The sequence below is a fragment of the Rousettus aegyptiacus genome, unplaced genomic scaffold, assembly GCF_014176215.1.
Source record: "Rousettus aegyptiacus isolate mRouAeg1 unplaced genomic scaffold, mRouAeg1.p scaffold_m13_p_12, whole genome shotgun sequence".
NCBI lineage: Eukaryota > Metazoa > Chordata > Mammalia > Chiroptera > Pteropodidae > Rousettus > Rousettus aegyptiacus.
Window position 1 is genome coordinate 48,292,460 of NW_023416287.1, and position 18,521 is coordinate 48,310,980.

Sequence of the window (18,521 nt, forward strand, 5' to 3'; positions counted from 1 at the left end):
AATTTCTGTTAAGTGGTAAAACCACAAATAGGACAGCATAACTATGAAAGGACCTCAGAATCAAGGCATAGTGTAATCACCTAGCTTATCTGGGTTTGAATGTGCGGTTTGCTTATGATTTTTTCCTGGTTCAGCTTGACTCATCCATTCAAATTTAGAATAATAAGCATTTCTTCAGCACATACTCTGCTGGGCAAGGTTGGGGTAGGCCGTTCCACATTGCTTTGAATGAGATTGCAACTAATGCTTTCTGCGTTTTAAGAGAAAGGCATTAAGAAAATCAACATTGCCATTTTAATCCATTTAATGCTGAGTTTTTCTAATGAAATTAAAACGGGTGAAACTAATTGTATATGATGCTTTACCTCTGCTGGAATAACTACAAGATTGCTTACTCGAGAATCCTTTTGGCTCTGCTAATCTTGGAGCACAGTGAAAAGCACTGGCGTACTTAACATTTGGATAAGAAACAGAGGGTATATTTTTCTTTATACTCAGTTTACAGTGCAATTCTAATAGGATGCACTATTCTGGTCAGAACAAGCCTTTGCTAAGAAATTTGCAGCCATGGCTGACCATGGGACAGAGCTTATGTTCTGCTGCATTCTATGGGTTGCCTTCAACTTTTGTAAATGGTGAAAGAACAGCCAGAATAAGGATACCTCTGGATAGGGCTCAGTTTTGTAGCTATTTTTCCTTCCCCTTCCCCTTCCCCTTCCGCTTCCCCTTTTCCCTCCCTCTCTTCCTCCCTCCCTCTCTCCCTCTTTCTTTCCTTCCTTACTTCCTTCCTTCCTTCCTTCCTTCCTTCCTTCCTTCCTTCCTTCCTTCCTTCCTTCCTTCTTTCCTTCCTTCCTTGGATGTGAATAAAAAGAGACTCAGTGTCTTTGAAAAACAAAACTTGAAAGCTCCAGAAAAGGCTAAAATTTCACATTTTAGAATGTCATCTTGATATGGTGCTTTAAAAGGAGCTACAAGTATAGAAAATAAAGTTGAGAAAAATGTTACACAAATATTTACCTGTACACAGTTCACCAAAGTATATGTAGGAGGCTTTAGGTAAGAGATTGGATATTAATGAAAAGTATATCTGTTTTTTTTTGCTTTGGAATGGCAGTCTGTGAGGGACTGACTTCTCATCAACCTGGCTCAAAAAAAAAAAAAAAAACCCCCACTGAGGTAAATGAAAATAAATGTTAAAAATTTATTTGTTTTAAAAGCATTTTTATCATTTATTTCTCCATTTTCATATTAATTCATTTATTATTCAAAACAATACTGATAATCTGCCTTTTATGTACTTTCAGCTTCAGAAATGATCATTTTGAAGAAAAAAGTAAACAGTCATTATCAACATAAAAATTAATAAATGGGATAGCATCAAGTAATGTCAGGTAGGTTTGTTTTTTCTTTTTCTGTTCTCTAGTATGTATTATGCAGCTGCTGTGTGCTCAGCTAGGGTACAGTCGTGAACAAAAGGGACAGGAATTCCTGCCAATGGGGAGAGAAACAATAAACAAAATAACATCAGGTAAAATATTTGTAATACATAAAAATGGATCAGGATCAGAACAATATGTGGGACTAGGAGGCTTGTCTTAACTGGGAAGGTCAAGGAAGTCCTCATTTGAGCTGAGACACACAAGAGGCGAGGAACAGCACTCCTGGTAGAAGGAACAGTCAATGCAAAGGACCTGATGCAGTCATTTATTTTTTTGTAATATTTTCCCCATATTTATTGTTTGCATTTGAAGAACCAAATTCAACAATTTCCAAGGTTCCTTGGCTGCTAATGAAAGTTTTCACTATCATTTGGAAGACAACTTATTCTGAAACATTCAGATCTTATTAGTCACATAATACTTTTTAAAAAGTTGACTTGTGACACTTCCTCTATTTTACAGATTTGAGCGGCAAAGCAGTTTAAGAATTCAAACTTCATGTTGTACACTGACCACTAGACAACACACAGCTTCTGGAATCCACAGGCCACATTGTAAGTGAAACTGGGGTAAGGCTACATAGAATAATTATTGCCATTTGTTCAGTTAGATAACATTTCTTATAAGGAAGGAACAGAGTGCATTTTATAAATATTGTTTTAAAAATCATCGCTCTTATCTTTGAGAAAGGTGAGAGAAAATCAAATGTAAATAACATGTACCGTGCTGAACTGTGAATGAAGATGCCCTCACTGAAATGTCTAAAAACCGTATCTCCTTAAGGCACCTGCTATAAATGTGCAATGCATGTATGATAACCAAATACATAGCTCTTGAAATACTGACAAAGTTACAGAGACTCTCCTCCTTTGCTGTCTTCCCTGAGAATAGCGAGATAAAATTTGCTGAGGCCTAGTGACCAAAGGCAGAATTAGTCATTCCATATTCCAGGCTAGCATTTGATACATAACGTCTATTTTATCATGATCACTGAGAGTTATACTAGGTAGATTGTCCAGATAGTTTTGTCTTTGTACGTCTAGTGGCTGAAAAATAGTTGGCACTCACCAATTAGTGTAGAGTCAAATATTCTTCCCTTCTATCTAGGATTGTGAAATTGCTAAGTGTCAACAAGTATCACAGGAGGGCAAAACTCAGATTGAATCAATTGGGACTGGTTTCTGTTCCTAGTTTGTGAATATCTAACTTCTTGTCATTTTGAGAGTGTCAGCTGAATTCACATAAGGGCATTTGGCAAGGGAAGGAGAGAAATATGATAGGACAATTGAGCCTTTAATTTTAATTATTCTGTATTTGAAAAATCAGACACACACCTGGAGTTGTAGATTGTATTCCAATTTTTAGTACTCTCAGGAATTTAATACATACCATACAAAACGTGTTTCATCTTGCAACATCCGAAAGAGAAGTTTTGGGAATAGCTATGTAGAACCTATTTTATTACACAGAATTACGAATTTCAGAGGATGATTCACAATGCAGAAAGGAACAACCTGATTAACTATTTAGAATTCCCTCTCCTCCCCAACAGACCAGACCCTCAAAGTGGCATCAATGAAACAAAACAAGTCCTTGTTTTGGTCTCCAGTTGAAGAGATTACCATTTTGGAGGCCTTGGGTAAAATTGGAGGTAGGTTAGTCAAGGAGCTAGGACAGTGAAATAGAATCAGAAAACCGAGGTTTAGCCCCACTGTGCACTTGGGAGCTTGAGCTAATCACTTAACACACGTAAGAAGAGGGGCGATAATAAAACCTGTGATGTATATTTCAGTTGAGCAGCACCTCAAGAGCTGCCAAAATTATTTAATTATTTAAAGGTGGGGGCGAGAGGAAACGAACCATAGGCACCTCCTTGAAATCAAATACTGTGCTAGGTTCCTTACATTTTTCATTAATCCCAACAATCCAAAGAGGCAGTTATATTCCCAAATGGGTCACTCGCCCACGAAGTGAACGGCAGAATCAAAATTTGAACCCAGGCCTGCCAACGCTCTCGCTGGAAGACTTCCGCTTTGTCGGCTCAGGATTAGCGGACGTGGGAGTGATAAACTGTGTCTAAGTCAAACGTGCCGGGCGCGAAAGCTGGCAGGACAAGGATGACCTTGTCGCTCCACAACCAGGCAGCCTGGCCCTGGGCTTTGTTACCAGTCACTTCGCAAAGGCCCCCGGCGCGCGGGGAGGCGGCGCTTCCTCCACCCGGAGGGTGGGACCCTCGGCCTCCGCCGGGCCTCGGATCGCCGCGGACGTACGTGCAGCCCTGGGAAGGGGGCGCGGGGCGGCGAACGGCGCGCCAGCGAGGAAGGGCTACGGCCGATGAGGCGGTGGGCAAGGCCGGTGACCCAACAAAGCGGGCCGGGCAGGAGGGAGGCCCCGCCCGGCCCCGGTTCCGGGCACACGCCGCAGGGTCCCGGGCCGGCGGCACCTTGCGCGCCTTCGTCCGCTGCGCTCGGCGTGAGGCGCCTCCGGCCGAGGGTGTGAGCGCGCGCCGCTGGGCCCGGAGCGAGGGAGGCGGGAGGAGGGAGCGCCGGCGGTCCCGGGGCCGCACGGAGCGGCCAGGCAAGGCGGGGCGAGGCCGGGGGCCCGCGGCGTCCGCCTGCCCCCGGCGTCCGCGAGCCGCCCCGCCCGCGGCCCAGTCCCGGGCCCTCGGCCCGCCCTGCGCGCGCGCGCCCCCGCCGGCCCGTCCCTCCTCCTCGCCGCCCCTCCCGCGCGCGTCCACCGGCTCCCCGGCTCGCGCCGCTCCATGTAGCCCCGGATCCCCGGGAGACCGAGGAGGAGGGGGCGACCACAAGATGGCGGGTACGTGGCCCCCTATTCTCCGGGCGGCGCAGCGGCGCCGGCCCCTCCCCGAGCTCGCCCGCCCGCCCGCCGCTGCTGCTCCGGGTGGCGGCCGTGCCGAAGCTGGCGCGGGGTCCGGGCGCGGGGAGGCGCCGCAGGGCCGGGAGGGCGGGCGGCGGGGGAGGCGCGCCGGATCCCGGGGGCGCTGATCGGGCCTTTCTTCTCTCCCCTCGGCGCAGACCTCTCGCTGCTCCAGGAGGACCTGCAGGAGGACGCTGACGGACGTGAGTGCGCCCGCCCTGCTGTCGCCGTCGCCGGCGGCCCGCGGGGAGCGGCTGGGGAGGAAAGACGGGCGGCGGCGGCCTGGGCCCGGCCGGACGGGGCGACAGGCTCGGCGAGGCGTGGCCCTGGGCCGGCCGAGGTCTCGAATTTGAGAGAAAATTGCTATTGCCGAAGGAAACGGTGTAACCCCCGTTCCGTTGGTGGAGAGAGATGCCCAGTGTAATGCTGCAGCTCGGGTTCGGCCCCATCGCCCACTCCTCTTATCACCCTCAAATCTCTTGTGGGCTCGGGAACTGCCCGGGCGTCTGTTTCGGAAGAAGAAACTAGTAGGCAGACATTTGAAATGGGAATTTGGGGTGCGTTTTTCCTCTTTGAGTGCCTTCCGGGGGCCGCCCCCCTTCCCTCAGCCCTCCTGAGGAAGGAAGAGACTATAAGGAAGGAAGGTGTGTTTTCTTAGAGTTGCTCGCAAGTTTTGCACAGCGGCCAGCTGTAGGGTAGCCTGGTCCCTCTTATCCTCCTCGGCTCAGTTGCCCTGTTTCTGATTGTTTGGAGGTTACTTGTAATTTCATTCACTTTAAGCTCCTAGTAGTTTTTACATTGCTCTGTATCCACTTGATTTGTGTATTACAGGTTACCCATATCTCCTTAAATATTAAATTTCAGCTTTACTTTGAGATACTGAAGTTTAAAAGTTGATTCTTTTTTTTTTTTTTAGAAAAAACAATAAACGTTGACATTACATTGCTTCCAGAATAGTGTCAGAAAAGAATTGTTGGTTTCATATGTGCATTTCTCTACCACCAGGAGGTAATTTGGAAATTGTTCTGAGTAGAAATGATAACCACAATAGAATTTGTGGTGTATTCAGAGGAAAAAGCCTGCCTGATGCTGAGATTTACTGTGGCCACTATCTGTATAAGTGATTTAGAGATGGCTACTGATTGAAATTGCTCTTTTAAATACTGTGTAAATCCTTCGAGATGTCTAATATGGTTTCCCTTGCCCAAATTACACTTAATTTTTAAATTCCTGGTGTTTAGAGTGAAGGAGAATTTATTATTTAGAAGGCGTCTATGAAATGATTATTTTGAAAGTTAATGAACCATTTGCATGCTTAACTTTTGCTAGGTCTTGGTTTGTTTTTGTTTTTTTAGAGCAAAAGAGAACAGTCACATACCGTGAAGGACAGCTTTTACATTTAATTAAATTTTTTACCTTAGGCCATTTATTAGCCTACTAGTAAGTTTAGATTATTTTTTAAGACAGCTATTGATTTCTTGCAAAGTTAGGATTAGAGAGGTGGCTCTGGTCGTTATTGCAAATCAGGAGCTTCTCATTTTTATATTTTGGTTCAAGACTTTGTAAATAGAAGAGGCATGTATTTATTCAGCAGATGTTTAGGAATGTCTGGAGCAAGAACTTCTGCATATTCATTTATTTTCACTTAGGTGCCATGCACTCTTAAAGGATGAACTGCCCTGTCACATCGCTTAAGGAACATAGTCTAGAGGGGAACATGACATACCTGTGAAGAACTCAGCAATGATTTAATTCATCACACTGATGATTTGCTGTGCAAAGCATGGTCACAATTTATGCCCTCTAGTGGTTTATAAGCAGTTTTAATGTGTGATAATGAAGGCATCAGAGGCAATACAACACATTAGTTAATAGACAAGACTTTAGAGCCGGACTGCTTTGTTCTAGTCTTTGCATTGTCACTTTGAACGGGCTCTTGTAACTCAGTCAGCCTGTCTGTGCCTAAGTTTTGTTCTTTGTAAATAGACATAATAATATTACATTCCTTATAGAATTGTTCAGAGCCTTTCATAAATTAATGCATAAAAAGCACTTACAACAGTACCTGGTAAACAGTGACTATTAAATGTTTTTATGAGTAAAGTAAAAGGAAAGCTTAAAAGGAAGACCAGAGCAGGAAAAACTAATGTTGAACGTCACACTACAGAATTAATATAGTTAACAGATGCTGCTAATGCTGCAGTTAACTTTTTAAAGGTTCTCTTCTCATTGTGTTTTAATTTAGGATAAAACAGACTTGTGAAGGCACAAATAGTTATTTGCATATTTATAATGTTGTTGAAGATTTTGTTAGAATAATTGCTTATTTTTTTTCAGTTGTTATTTTTTACATGTGATACTGTCATGGCCAAGGGAAACGTTCTCCTTACCCCTTTAGTTCTTCTGGCTGGTCAAATAAGTCAAAGGACATACAGCAGATTAACAAGAGAAAATAAAATTTTATTATGTGCACATGAGTAATTCACATATGTATGAAAATTCCAAAGACGGTTTGGCAAAATGAGGTATCTGTAGATGACATTTTGGACAAAGAAGAAAGATGGATCTGGGATTTTCCAAAGCAGTTCACAGGTAGCAGAGAAAGTGGGATACAAATTCTAAGTGGGCCCTGGAGATGGGAAGAAATTACTTTCTAGCCAGGCTCTAGAATCTTGGTTGCCTTTCCTAAATGCAGAATCTAGACTAAGGCAGAAGAGAGGGAGGACCTTTGCTAGAGTCTAGATCTTGAAAGGGGCATGTTACCATACCTTGGTAAGCATCTCAGTCAGGTCTTTTGCTTTGATTTGTTTTCAGCCCCTAAGTCCATGTATAGAGTCAGTAGAAGAGTAGGTAGAATAAGGGAAAGTGTTGGTGAAGGACTAACTTTAGAGATACCCTGGGAGAAAAAGAAATAAAATTCTGGTATGTCAAAAATGGTGCATTGTATGTACATATCAGAATCCAGAGTGCTAACCATTACATGATGGAACAGCCACATATTGTATGTACATATCAAAAAGTCATAAAGGTAAGTAAAATAAAATGACTATTAGGTACTGTTAAAATTAAGTTTAGGAAAATAATGCAGTGGAAAAGTGTAAGTTTGTTTTAGTTTAGAAGTGATACTTTCAATCCTGTATCATGAAACACTTTGAATTTCAAAGTGAAAGCAAGCCAGTGACTGTTTGAACAGGTATCTCAGCAGAGAGACTAGGGTTGGGTAAAATCTTTCTGTTTCTTGAATAATGGGTGGCAACGCAAAATGCTGCATATGGTTTAATTTAATTTAGAGATAATTAGAATGGAGCTTGGGTGTAATACAGCTTACAAATATGTTAACTTTTATGTTAAACTTTTGGAGCTGTAGTATGGAATATGGCATACTACATTTTTTATATTTAAGTTTTGAGACCGTTTTACACAAAATTGATTTTTGGGGTTGAGGGCAGTGGTGAAATAGAGTGAATTAATGATCCAGAGCTACTTAGGTGTAACTGCTTAGACAACTCTCCTTTGAAAGAGTCTCTGAGCCCTCCAGCTGCTTTTTAAAAACCAGTTTTGATAAGCTTCCTGAAGTCCTTGCCACCTGGGGAAGTGAGAAGTAAAAAATTGGGGCTGTATCTATTACCAGCCAGGGAATCAACCCTAGGAAGGTGCCTTTGAAAGTCATGATATTTAAAAGTGATGTTAAATAGGGATTTGGAAGAGTGAGTCATGAGACTTGGTCACATGTTTTAATTGCTACCAACAAGGCTGGACAGGAGAAATCTTGAGAGAATAGATATCCTACAACAGAGTACTTAAAAATGGTTTTAGCAGTACCCACACATATATAGAATCAGTTAATGAATGATACTTTGTGTGACAGTTTTCCATGTCGAATTTTTTTAACCCATTTCCTGTTTGGAAAAAAAGTTCAGCTCGCTGTCAGTGTTAATTAATTTTACATAAACATGCTCTTTGAGGCTGAAGCAAATCTGACTAGTTTTCAATGTGAAAACAAAATATAAAAACTGTTCTTGGATTTTTTCTAAACAGAACTCATTTCTAATCTGAATATTCCAGAAATGTATATATAAATAAGATTCATCAAATGAATCTTTGGCTAATAACCATTGGAGAAGTGTTAACATCATGTGTAGGAACGCTATTTGACATTTTCGGCGATCGAGAATAACTATATTTTGTAAATGGAAATACCACTACTAAAAGTAGAATCCTATAAATAGAATGATGCCATTTGTTTCCAAAGACTATTGATATAGTAGAGTGATGTGAAAATAATAATAAAAGTGAGATATTTTATGGCAAACTTTGAGGGTAAGATTAGGACTTTAGTCTACAAGTTATGTTGGTGTAAACGCTGCAGCTGCAAGCACTGTTGGTGAGTATTCTCAAGGTAAACGGGAAATGGGTTAAAAAAGACGGGGTTGTATAAAGAACCCAATATAATTATACATGTTGGCTACCTTGGTATGTAGATGCATGAACAGCAAAATTCAAAACCCACCTAAGTGCATAGGATTTTTTAATTCTTTCTGCCCATAAAAGATCAATACTTTCACCACATGTAGTTCATTAGTCTGCCACATTTATTTGATCACTGGTTTATTATTTCTGGTCCTTTTATCTCAGTTCCTCTTTTCATCAAAACATATTAATTTATTAAATTATGTTTACTACTACTACATTTACCTTATATTTTGGAATTTTGGATTTTTTTCTCTTGATGGCAAACAATTTTTGCCATCATTACATGATGAAGTGAGCAGTCCCTAAACTTAAAACTAGGGTGGTGTTTTGCTTTTAGCTTGGATCTGAAAATAAAACTAATTTAATGTTTTGGGAAGAAGAGTGAGGTGGCATACCTATGGAATTTTCACTAAGGAGGTTTAAAGGCCTGCATTCCTTATAACTTCTTAGTAGGTACTTTTGTACAGAACTTTTCAGCTGGCAGATCACCTTAGGTTCCCCTTCTCCAAATCCATTCCCCCACTCGCCTAAGTCTTCTTTGCTCCTTATCCCCCTAGACTTAAAGCAGACTTGTTTTTTGGTCTAATTGATATCAATTTGGTTGGTATTTGAGCATTCATCATACTATGATTCTGAAATATATCCCAATATAGTTTTGGGTAAGGGGAAGGAGCTTTGGGCTTTGTAAATCTTTAGACCTGGGTTCAAATTCTGATCATTGACATTTATTCATTGTATATTATTGAGCAGGTTACTTTTATCAGCTATTGTCTTTAAATTGTTTCATGGCCTTTTGGATCATTTCCAATTTCTGACTATTATAAATCTGCTGTGAGCATTCATGTATAGGTCTTGATGCAGATGTATTATGTTCTTTTTCTTGGGTATTTACCTTGAAATGAAATGGCTGTTTATCCTTTTAAGAAACTACCAAAGTGTTTTCCAAAATAGTTGTACGATTTTACACACCACCAGCAGTGTGTAAGAGTTCAGGTGCTCCACACCCTTGCCAACACTTGGCGTGGGCAGTCTTCATTTCAGCCATTTTGTTAAGTGTGTAGTGGTTTTTTTCTCTGTAGTTTGAATTTGTATTTCCTTAATGACTAATATTCATCTTTTCATGTGTTCATTTACCATCTATTTATCGTCTTTGGTTAATTGTCCAAATCTTTTGCCCATTTTTTATTGAGTTATTTGTTTTCCTCTTATTTTGAGAGTTCTTTGTAGATTCCAGGTACAGATCTTTTCTCAGATATGTGATTTGCAAATATTATTTTGTCTGTGACTTGTTTTTTTCATTGTCTTAATGTATTTTGAAGAGCAGAAGTTTTGAATTTCGACGTTCAACTTATTTTTCATGGATGCCCTTTATCAGATTGAGAAAGTTCTCAAATTTACTGAGAGCTTTTTTGAAATTAGGAATGGACGTTGTATTTTGTCAAACGCTTTTTCTGTATCTATTGTTTTTTTCAGTCTTTTATTATGATGAATTACATTGTTTTTTTTTTAAGTAAATATTGTTTTTTTAGTGGGAATTTCAAATACACCCAAAAGCTAATGAGCCACTATATACCCACCACTTAGCTTCGCCTTTCATTTATCTCCTTCTAACACCTGAACTTGTTGGGTGTGGGGGAGGGGAGTGAGGAAGGGGTTAGCCAGAGGCCAGAGTACTTTAAAGACATATCAGGTGTCATTTTATTTTAACTATAAATATTTCACAAGGGATATACTTGAAGTGTGATGCTCCAGTCTATAAACAAGACATCTAGGGTTATGGTTAGGTATGGTGTTTACGAAAGTTTAAATGATTAAATTCTTAAACATCTGCTTTGCTGGTTCAACTATAATAAAGCACATTTGTATAATTACTAAAACCACTTTCATGTTAATCATATTGATCACCAGATTAAGAGAAGCAACATCTTTATTATTTTTATCTTGCTAAAGCACATTTCACCCTTTTAGGTCAGCCTTAATGGTAACAAAGGAATATTGGTAAACAAAAGTTGAATTTTATATTTTAAATTGGTTTGCTGTATGATCGAGAGGATCACATAAACTTTTAAAATTTGAGTTGTGCTATGCCTCTGGTGGGTGAATCAGTGATCCCACAGTTACTGAAATCAAGAGCTAGGAGTAAAAGTAGATAAGGATCGTTCTGGTCAAGATGGCGTAGAGGGTAAAGGCTTTGTACCAAAATTGTGATGAAACCACAGAGCAAACAGCAAACAGAGTCGCTTGGGGTCTGGATGGGATCAGAAGCCCTACTACTAGGGAGAAAATTAAGAAATCACTTTGGAACGGTAGGAAGTGATAGAGACATGAGGCTCCCTGGTCCCATGTGGACTGAGTGAGACAGAGGCTATTGCAGGTTCAGATGTTCCTCTTAAAGGGGCTGCGATCATGACCGTACTTTCATAGTGATGGACTTGCTTGTCCTGAGCTCCAGCACTGGGGTGGCTGCTGGGGGAATGGAGCGCCAGGGACGTGATGAGGGGACATTTGAGTTGTAGGGCTTTGGGGCAAGGGCTGGAGGGGCTCTTTCTCCAAGGCAGAAGTGCTGACAGTATGCACTGGTCCTTGGTTAAGCTCTCCCCACTCCCAGCGTGCAGCACAGGCGCTGCCATAGATGAGAGGTGATCAGAATGGATAATAGTTGCTCCTCCCAGAGGATTCCCTGAAACTCTGTCCCTCTGAACTTGCGGCCCTACCCAAGCAAGATCCAGTGGTGTCCTTGGCGTGCTCCGTGCCCCTTGCTGAGCAGCTCCAAGCCCCATAGTGGCCTAGCTTGCTTTGGTTTCTGGTGCGGCCTCTTGAGGGAACTATAAGCACAACACTGGTGGCAGCCATCTGTGGATTGCTTGCTGACTTTTACCAGGTGGCCCTGTAAGGGCACAGGCTGGGGCTAAACTTGACCTGCAGCTGAATCTCTCTCACGACTGTGCCACCACGCCCCACAAAGCCACGCTACTAAGACCGAGAGACTTAGGAGCTTTATATGGTACGTAGAAACACACACAGGGAGACAGCCACAATGAGGAGACAAGGAACCATGTCTCACATGAAAGAGTAGAACAGAGCTCCATAAAAAGATCTAAACAAAGTGGAGTTAAGCAATATACCAGATGCAGAGTTCAAAACGCTGGTTATAAGGATGCTCAGTGAACTTAGGGGAAGAGTAGATGAACTCAGTGAGAACTTTAACAAAGAGATAAACAACATAAAAATTGAGATGGAAATTATAATAGGGAACCAGTCAGAAATAAAAAATATAATATCCGAGATTAAGACCATATTAGAGCAGGGGTCCCTAATCCTTGGGACACAGACCAGTACTGGTTCATAGCCCGTTGGGAACGAGGCCACACAGCAGGAGGTGAGCAGTGGGTGAGCAAATGAAGCTTCATCTGTATTTGCATCTGCTTCCCAGCACTAGCATCACCACCTCAGCTCCACCTCTGATCATCAGGCATTAGGTTCTCATAGGAGCACTGGTCCCTGGTGCCAGAAAGGTTGGGGACCGCTGCATTAGAGGGAATCAACAGAGTGGATGAAGAGGAGAATCAAATCACTGATATAGAAGATGAGGTAGCAGAGGACACCCAGTCAAAACAGTAACAAGAAGAAATTCTGAAAAAAATGAAGATAATTTAAGGAGACTGTTGGACATCAAGTGTAACAACACTTGCATCATAGCGCTACCAGGAGGGAAGAGAAAGAGCAAGGAATTGAAAACCTATTTGAAGAAATAGGTTTTCAGAAAACTTCCTTAACTGATAGAGAAAATAGTCATACAAGCGCAGATGCTTAGAGAGCCTCAAACAAGATGAACCCGAGGAGGCACATACCAGGACACATATTACCTGAAATGCCGAAGGTTAAATACAAAGAATCTTAAAAGCAACAAGAGGAAAGCATTTCATTACCTACAAGGAAGCTTCCATAAGACCGGCAGCTGACTTCTCCAAAGAAACTTTGCGGGACAAGGGCTTGGCACAAAATATTCAAAGTGATGAAAACCCCAGCAAAGCTATCATTCAGAGTCAAAGGACAGATAAAAGAGCTTCCCAGACAAGAAAAAGCTAAACAAGTTCATCAGCACCAAGCCAGCATTAGAGGAAATGTTGGAGGGACTTCTTCAAGATGAAGAAAAAAACATGTATCAAAAGTCTAAATAAAGAATAGCAATAACTACATATCTATCGACAAGTTCTTCAAATGAAAAAGAATTAAGTGTTCCAATCAAAAGACAGGGTAGCCGAATGGTGGATAAGAAAACAAGACTCTTACATATGCTGCCTACAAAAGACTCACTTCAGATTAAAAGACACACACAGACTAAAAGTAAAGGGATGGAAAAAGAGACTGCATGATGGACCTAGAAGGTATCATGCTGAGTGGAGTAGGTCAGGTAAAGAACAAATGCCATATGATTTCACGTACATATGGAATCTGAAGAACAAACTCATAGATGCAGAGAACATTTTGAGGGTCACCAAATAGAAGGGGGATTGGGAGGTTGGTGAAAAAGAGGGAAAGGATAAAGAAATACAAATGGGTAGTTGCAAAATAGTCACAGAGATAGAAAGTATAGCATAAGGAATATAGCCGACAATATTGTAATAAATATGTGTGGGAGCAGAGGGATACTAGATTTATCGGGGTAATCACTTTGTTATATAGATCTCTACCCACCTAAAATATAATATTGTATCCCAACTATAATTGAAAATTTAAAAATTTTATTAAAAAAAAATAGCAACGTAATCTGATGTGTCTTGATCCTGTTACTAGGAATGACCTGAAGTGGTCATTCCAAAATCTTACTGCTGAATTTGTATTTAAACTTATATACTGCTTTAAATTTATTTTCAAAGGCAGATTTGATATAAATTATTTGTACATTTAGATCTTTCAACTTAGTTTTTTCTAGAAATAACTTTTCAAGACTTCAGATAAATTCAAGACTTCATTTATTAGTGGTGATTCATAATTCGGACTTGGATTAGGTCAAATTTTATATTTGGATTACTTACAGAAAAAAGGATTACTAGACTAAGGAAAATGTTTACTTGCTGAAGAGAACAAAAACACATCTATGATGTATAGAAGATCCACACCTGCAAGTGCTTTGATATACTTCATATTTCTCTGGCTGTCAAATACTGTATAGAAAGCATAATCTTGGTAACTAATTTGAAACCAAATAAATACCACTGCCTTATTTATTTACCTGTGTTCTTTAGGGAAATGTTTTTTGAAATATTCATAGAATGAATTTTAGGAAGTTATTCTTGCTTAAACTCAATTATGAGATTAAACATTGCTATAGGACAATTTTATACTTACTAAAGATCGCTTCTAAAGATTTAGTGAACTTTTAGTATTTATATTTGAAGGCAAGATTTCTGATAAAATTATATTATCGCAGAGTACAAATTGAAATTTGATATACATGTTGCTTGACACAATAAAGTTCTTGAAATTTGTTATTTATCTTTTTCTATCTTTTTTTCGTTTGGTTGGGGGTTTTTTTGTTGTTGTTATATCACTAGACCAGGGGTTGGAAAATCTCTGTAAAGGACCAGATAGTAAATATTTTAGGTTTTGTGGGTCATGTGCTCTGTTGTAACTACTCAGATCTGCCATTGTAGGGGGAAATCAGCCATAGAGATAAATGAACATAGATGTCTTCCAATAAAACTTAATTTACCAAAACAGGCATGGGCCAGTTTGACCTGCTGGCCATAATTTGCTGACCCAGCACTATACTATAAGTCCAAGGTGTATAACATCTTTATTCTTTATCCATAGGGGAGTGCCTAGCACATAGTAGACTTTCACCACATACTTGCTGAGATGAATCTTGATTTCTCTGGCCAAGCTAAATAAGACCATCAATTTAACTTGCAATGAAATAGTAAAATAATTTATTTTAAAATTAAACTTGTTACTTGAAAAACTTTCAGACCTACACAAAGTTGCACAGGTTAAGTTATAGTTAATTCCCAAAACTCACTTATATTCAGCCATTGTTACCATTTTGCCAGTTTGCTCTACTTTTCTTTGTATAATTTTTGATATACACATATACAATGTAATGTATGCATTATTTTTTAATAACTTTTTCAGTTATAGTTGGCATATAATACCATATTAGTTTCAGGTGTACAACAGAGTTGTTAGACATCTATATAACTCACAAAGTGGTCACCCCAATAAATTTTTTGCCCCTCTGATACTGTACATAGTTATTACAATATTATTGACTATATTCCTTGTGCTATACTTTCTGTCTCTGTGACTATTTTGTAACTACAAGTAAGAAGATTACTTCTTAATCTCTACCCCTTTTTTCACCAACCTCCCCAAACCCCTTCCTATCTGGTGACCCTCAAAATGTTCTCTGTATCTATGAGTTTGTTTGTTTTATTTTGTTCTTTAGTTTCCACACATATGTGCAATCATATGGCATTTGTCATTCTCTGATTTACTCCACTCAACACACTACCTTCTAGGTCCATCATGCCGTATCTTTTTCCATCCTCTTTCTTTTAGTCTATGTGTCTTTTAATCTGAAGTGAGTCTCTTGTAGGCAGCATTGTAAGGGTCTTATTTTCTTATCCATTCAGCCACCCTGTCTTTTGATTGGAGCACTTAATTCTTTTTCATTTGAAGAACTTGTCGATAGATATTTAGACTTTTGATACATGTTTTTTTCTTCATCTTGAAGAAGTCCCTTCAACATTTCCCATAATGCTGGCTTGGTGCTGATGAACTTGTTTAGCTTTTTCTTGTCTGGGAAGCTCTTTATCTGTCCTTTGACTCTGGTAGCTTTGCTTGGTAGTGTAATTACTTGGTTGTAGGTCCTGGGTTTTCATCACTTTGAATATTTTGTGCCAAGCCCTTCTGTCCCGCATAGTTTCTTTTGAGAAATCAGCTGCTGGTCTTATGAGAACTCAATTGTAGGTAATGAAATGCTTTCCTCTTGCTGCTTTTAAGATTCTCTCTTTTAAGAATCTTAAATCATTTTTGTATTTTTAATTATGATGTGTCTTGGTGTGGGACTCTTTGGGTTCATCTTGTTTGGGGCTCTAAACTTCCAGGGATTGTATGTCTATTTCCCCTGGGGTTGTTTGACAATTTATTTCCCTTACCAGGTTAGGGAAATTTTCTGTCATTATTTCTTCAAATAGGTTTTCAATTCCTTGCTCTCACTCTTCTCCTTTTCATATCCCTATGATGTGAATGTCGTTATGCTTGATGTCCCAGAGGCTTTTAAAACTGTTTTCGGGGGGGATTTTTTTTCTTGTTGCTGTTCTGATTGGGTGTCCTCTGCAGCCCCATTCTCTATGTCACCGATTTGATCCTCCATTTCATCCACTCTATTTATTCCCTCTGATGTACTTGTCATCTCAAATATTGTATTCTTTTCTGACTGGTTCTTTATTATGTTGTCCATCTCCATTTTTGTATTTTTTATCTGGTAAAGTTCTCCCTGAGTTCATTTACTCTTCCTTGAGCATCCTTATAATCCATGTTTTGAACTCTGCATCTGATATATTGCTTGTCTCTATTTTGGTAAATTCTTTTTCTGAGGCTTTGTTTTGTCCTTTCATGTAGGACATGCTTCTTTGTCACCCCATTTTGGCTGCTTCCCTGTGTCTGTTTCTGTGTATTAGGCAGGGTTTCTAAGTCTCCCGGTCTTATTAGCAGAGTGATTTTAAGTAGTAGGTGTGCTGTGGGGCTCCTTAGCACAGACCTGGGAGAGGTCCAGCTGCAGGCCAAGTTCAGCCACAGCCTGTGCACCTCCAGGGCCACCTGGTAAGACTCACCAAGCCATCTACATACGGCTGCCACCCATGCTAGGCTTATAGGCACCTCAAGGGGCCAAGTCAGAAATGGAGGCTGGCTGCCACTGGTGTAGGGCTTGGGGCTGCTCAGCAAGAGGTACAGGGCACGCCAAGGCCAGATGCTGCTGTTTTGGGTTTTGTGAGCCATTGAGAGATTTTATGAAAGTTCGCAGCAGGAGTCAAGACAGCCAATGATAAGGAGTAAATCACCGGAGGTGACTTGGATAGGCCCACAAGTTGAGAGAGGCTGAGTCTGGAATCCCCTGGACAAAGAGACCAGTGTTATCCATGTTGACGGCACCTGTGTCTGCAGGCTAGGAGTGGTAAGGGCTCAACACAGGAACAATGGCTTCTGCATGTACCTATGTCTGGGAGCAAGCCACCCCTCCAGTCCTTACCCTGAAGCACAACTCTGCACCTCCCCATATGTCCGTGGTGCCCCTGTAGCAGCTGCCCCAGCACTGGAGCTCAGAGTAAGCGAGTTTGAGTAAGGCCGGGAGTGGGCCCTTTAAGAGGAAGGTCTCCACTTCCTGCAGCCCTCTGTCTCACTCAGCTGCAATATCCACTGGTTTTCACAGCCATTGTAGGGACTTCTCTTCCCAGCACTGGAACCCTGGGCTAGGGAGCCCAGTATGTGACCGGGAACCTTCCTCAGGTGGAGGAGGTGGCTCCGTAGCCAAGATAGCCCTCCTCAGTCTTGATTGCCACACGCAGTTGTTGGACCAGTCATTTTGCATCTCTGCCCCTCCTACTGTTTTGAAGTGACCTGTTATTCGAGGTGACCTGGTTGTAGGGCTTCTGTTCAGCCAGACCTCAGGTGAATCTGCGTACTGGTTGCTCTGTAGTTTTGTTATAATTTTATGTGGTTGCTAGAGGGGGCATGCACTGCCTCTACCCTCTACAGCTGTGGTCCCAATTTTTTTGGCACCAGGGACCAGTTTCATGGAAGACAGTTTTTCCACAGATGGGATGGGGTGATGGTTTTGGGATAATTCAAGTGCATTAAATTTACTGTTCTTTTTATTTCTATTTTTACATTGTAATATATAATGAAATAATTATACAGCTCACCACAATGCAGAATCAGTGAGAGCCTTGAGCTTGTTTTCCCTGCAACTAGATGGTCTCCTCTGTGTTGCTTATGTCCTGTCTACTCTGTAATCTCGTTTTGGTGGCTGTCACTGCATAAAGCCCTGCTTTACAAAGATAGGGTATTGGGAATGGGAGCAGGCTTTAAAGTGCTTTTGTGGCAATCTCAGGATATTCGCCTTGATTCTAATTCAGAACGTATGGAGATTTAAAGTTGTCTCAAATCACTTTTAAGGCCGCTGTCATTTGTGATCTCAAGCAGTTGATCCCCATCTAGCACGGACAAAGTCGATTCACCTGACTTATTCACAAATGGGTCATGGATCCATTTCTCTCCAGTTCAGGGGTCTTTGGTGGTTGGGAAGTAATGCTGAAGCTCTTCTGAAAGCTAAAATAGGTGATCATGCACCAGCTGAGAGAAAGAAGGACCTGGCTCAGTCTCTTTCAAAATCTCTGCTAAGCAGCTTAGAAACATCAAAAATCCCAGTGTTTACTCATTGCCCCCATTATTCTAGTCTGGCTTTGAATGAGGCCACTTCATCTGCCAGCTTGAACACAGTTGTCATCCTCCCCTGAAGTGACAGACTGAGTTAAGCAGGTTGAATATGACACACATGTAAGCAAGTATTGTGACCCATTCTGTGTCGCTGAAATGTACTGCCAGTAATGACTGTTTTTCTAAAAGAAATCTCAGGAGCAGCTCTCATAACTCAAAAACTCAGGCCAGTGATCTGGCTTTAGAAAGCCATCTCACTTCTCTTGTGTAATGTAAGAGATGTGTGTGCTC

At 40.9% G+C, this 18,521-nt stretch overlaps 1 protein-coding gene across 5 annotated transcripts in view; it reads left to right on the forward strand.

The window, feature by feature from the left end:
- The first annotated feature begins 1,902 nt into the window (after positions 1 to 1,902).
- Positions 1,903 to 18,521, forward strand: part of PPP4R1 (protein phosphatase 4 regulatory subunit 1) — a 66,014-nt gene continuing 49,395 nt past the window's right edge. For 2 of the 5 annotated variants that reach the window (XM_016120942.2, XM_016120943.2), the window contains exons 1-2: positions 4,121 to 4,256; positions 4,475 to 4,519. In XM_016120942.2, coding sequence (XP_015976428.1) covers positions 4,250 to 4,256; positions 4,475 to 4,519 — 52 coding nt within the window. In that variant the 5' untranslated portion in view covers positions 4,121 to 4,249. Of the gene's footprint in view, positions 1,994 to 3,610; positions 3,706 to 4,120; positions 4,257 to 4,474; positions 4,520 to 18,521 lie in introns of those variants that run through there. The other 3 variants (XM_016120949.2, XM_016120948.2, XM_016120946.2) reach the window with 3 other exon arrangements.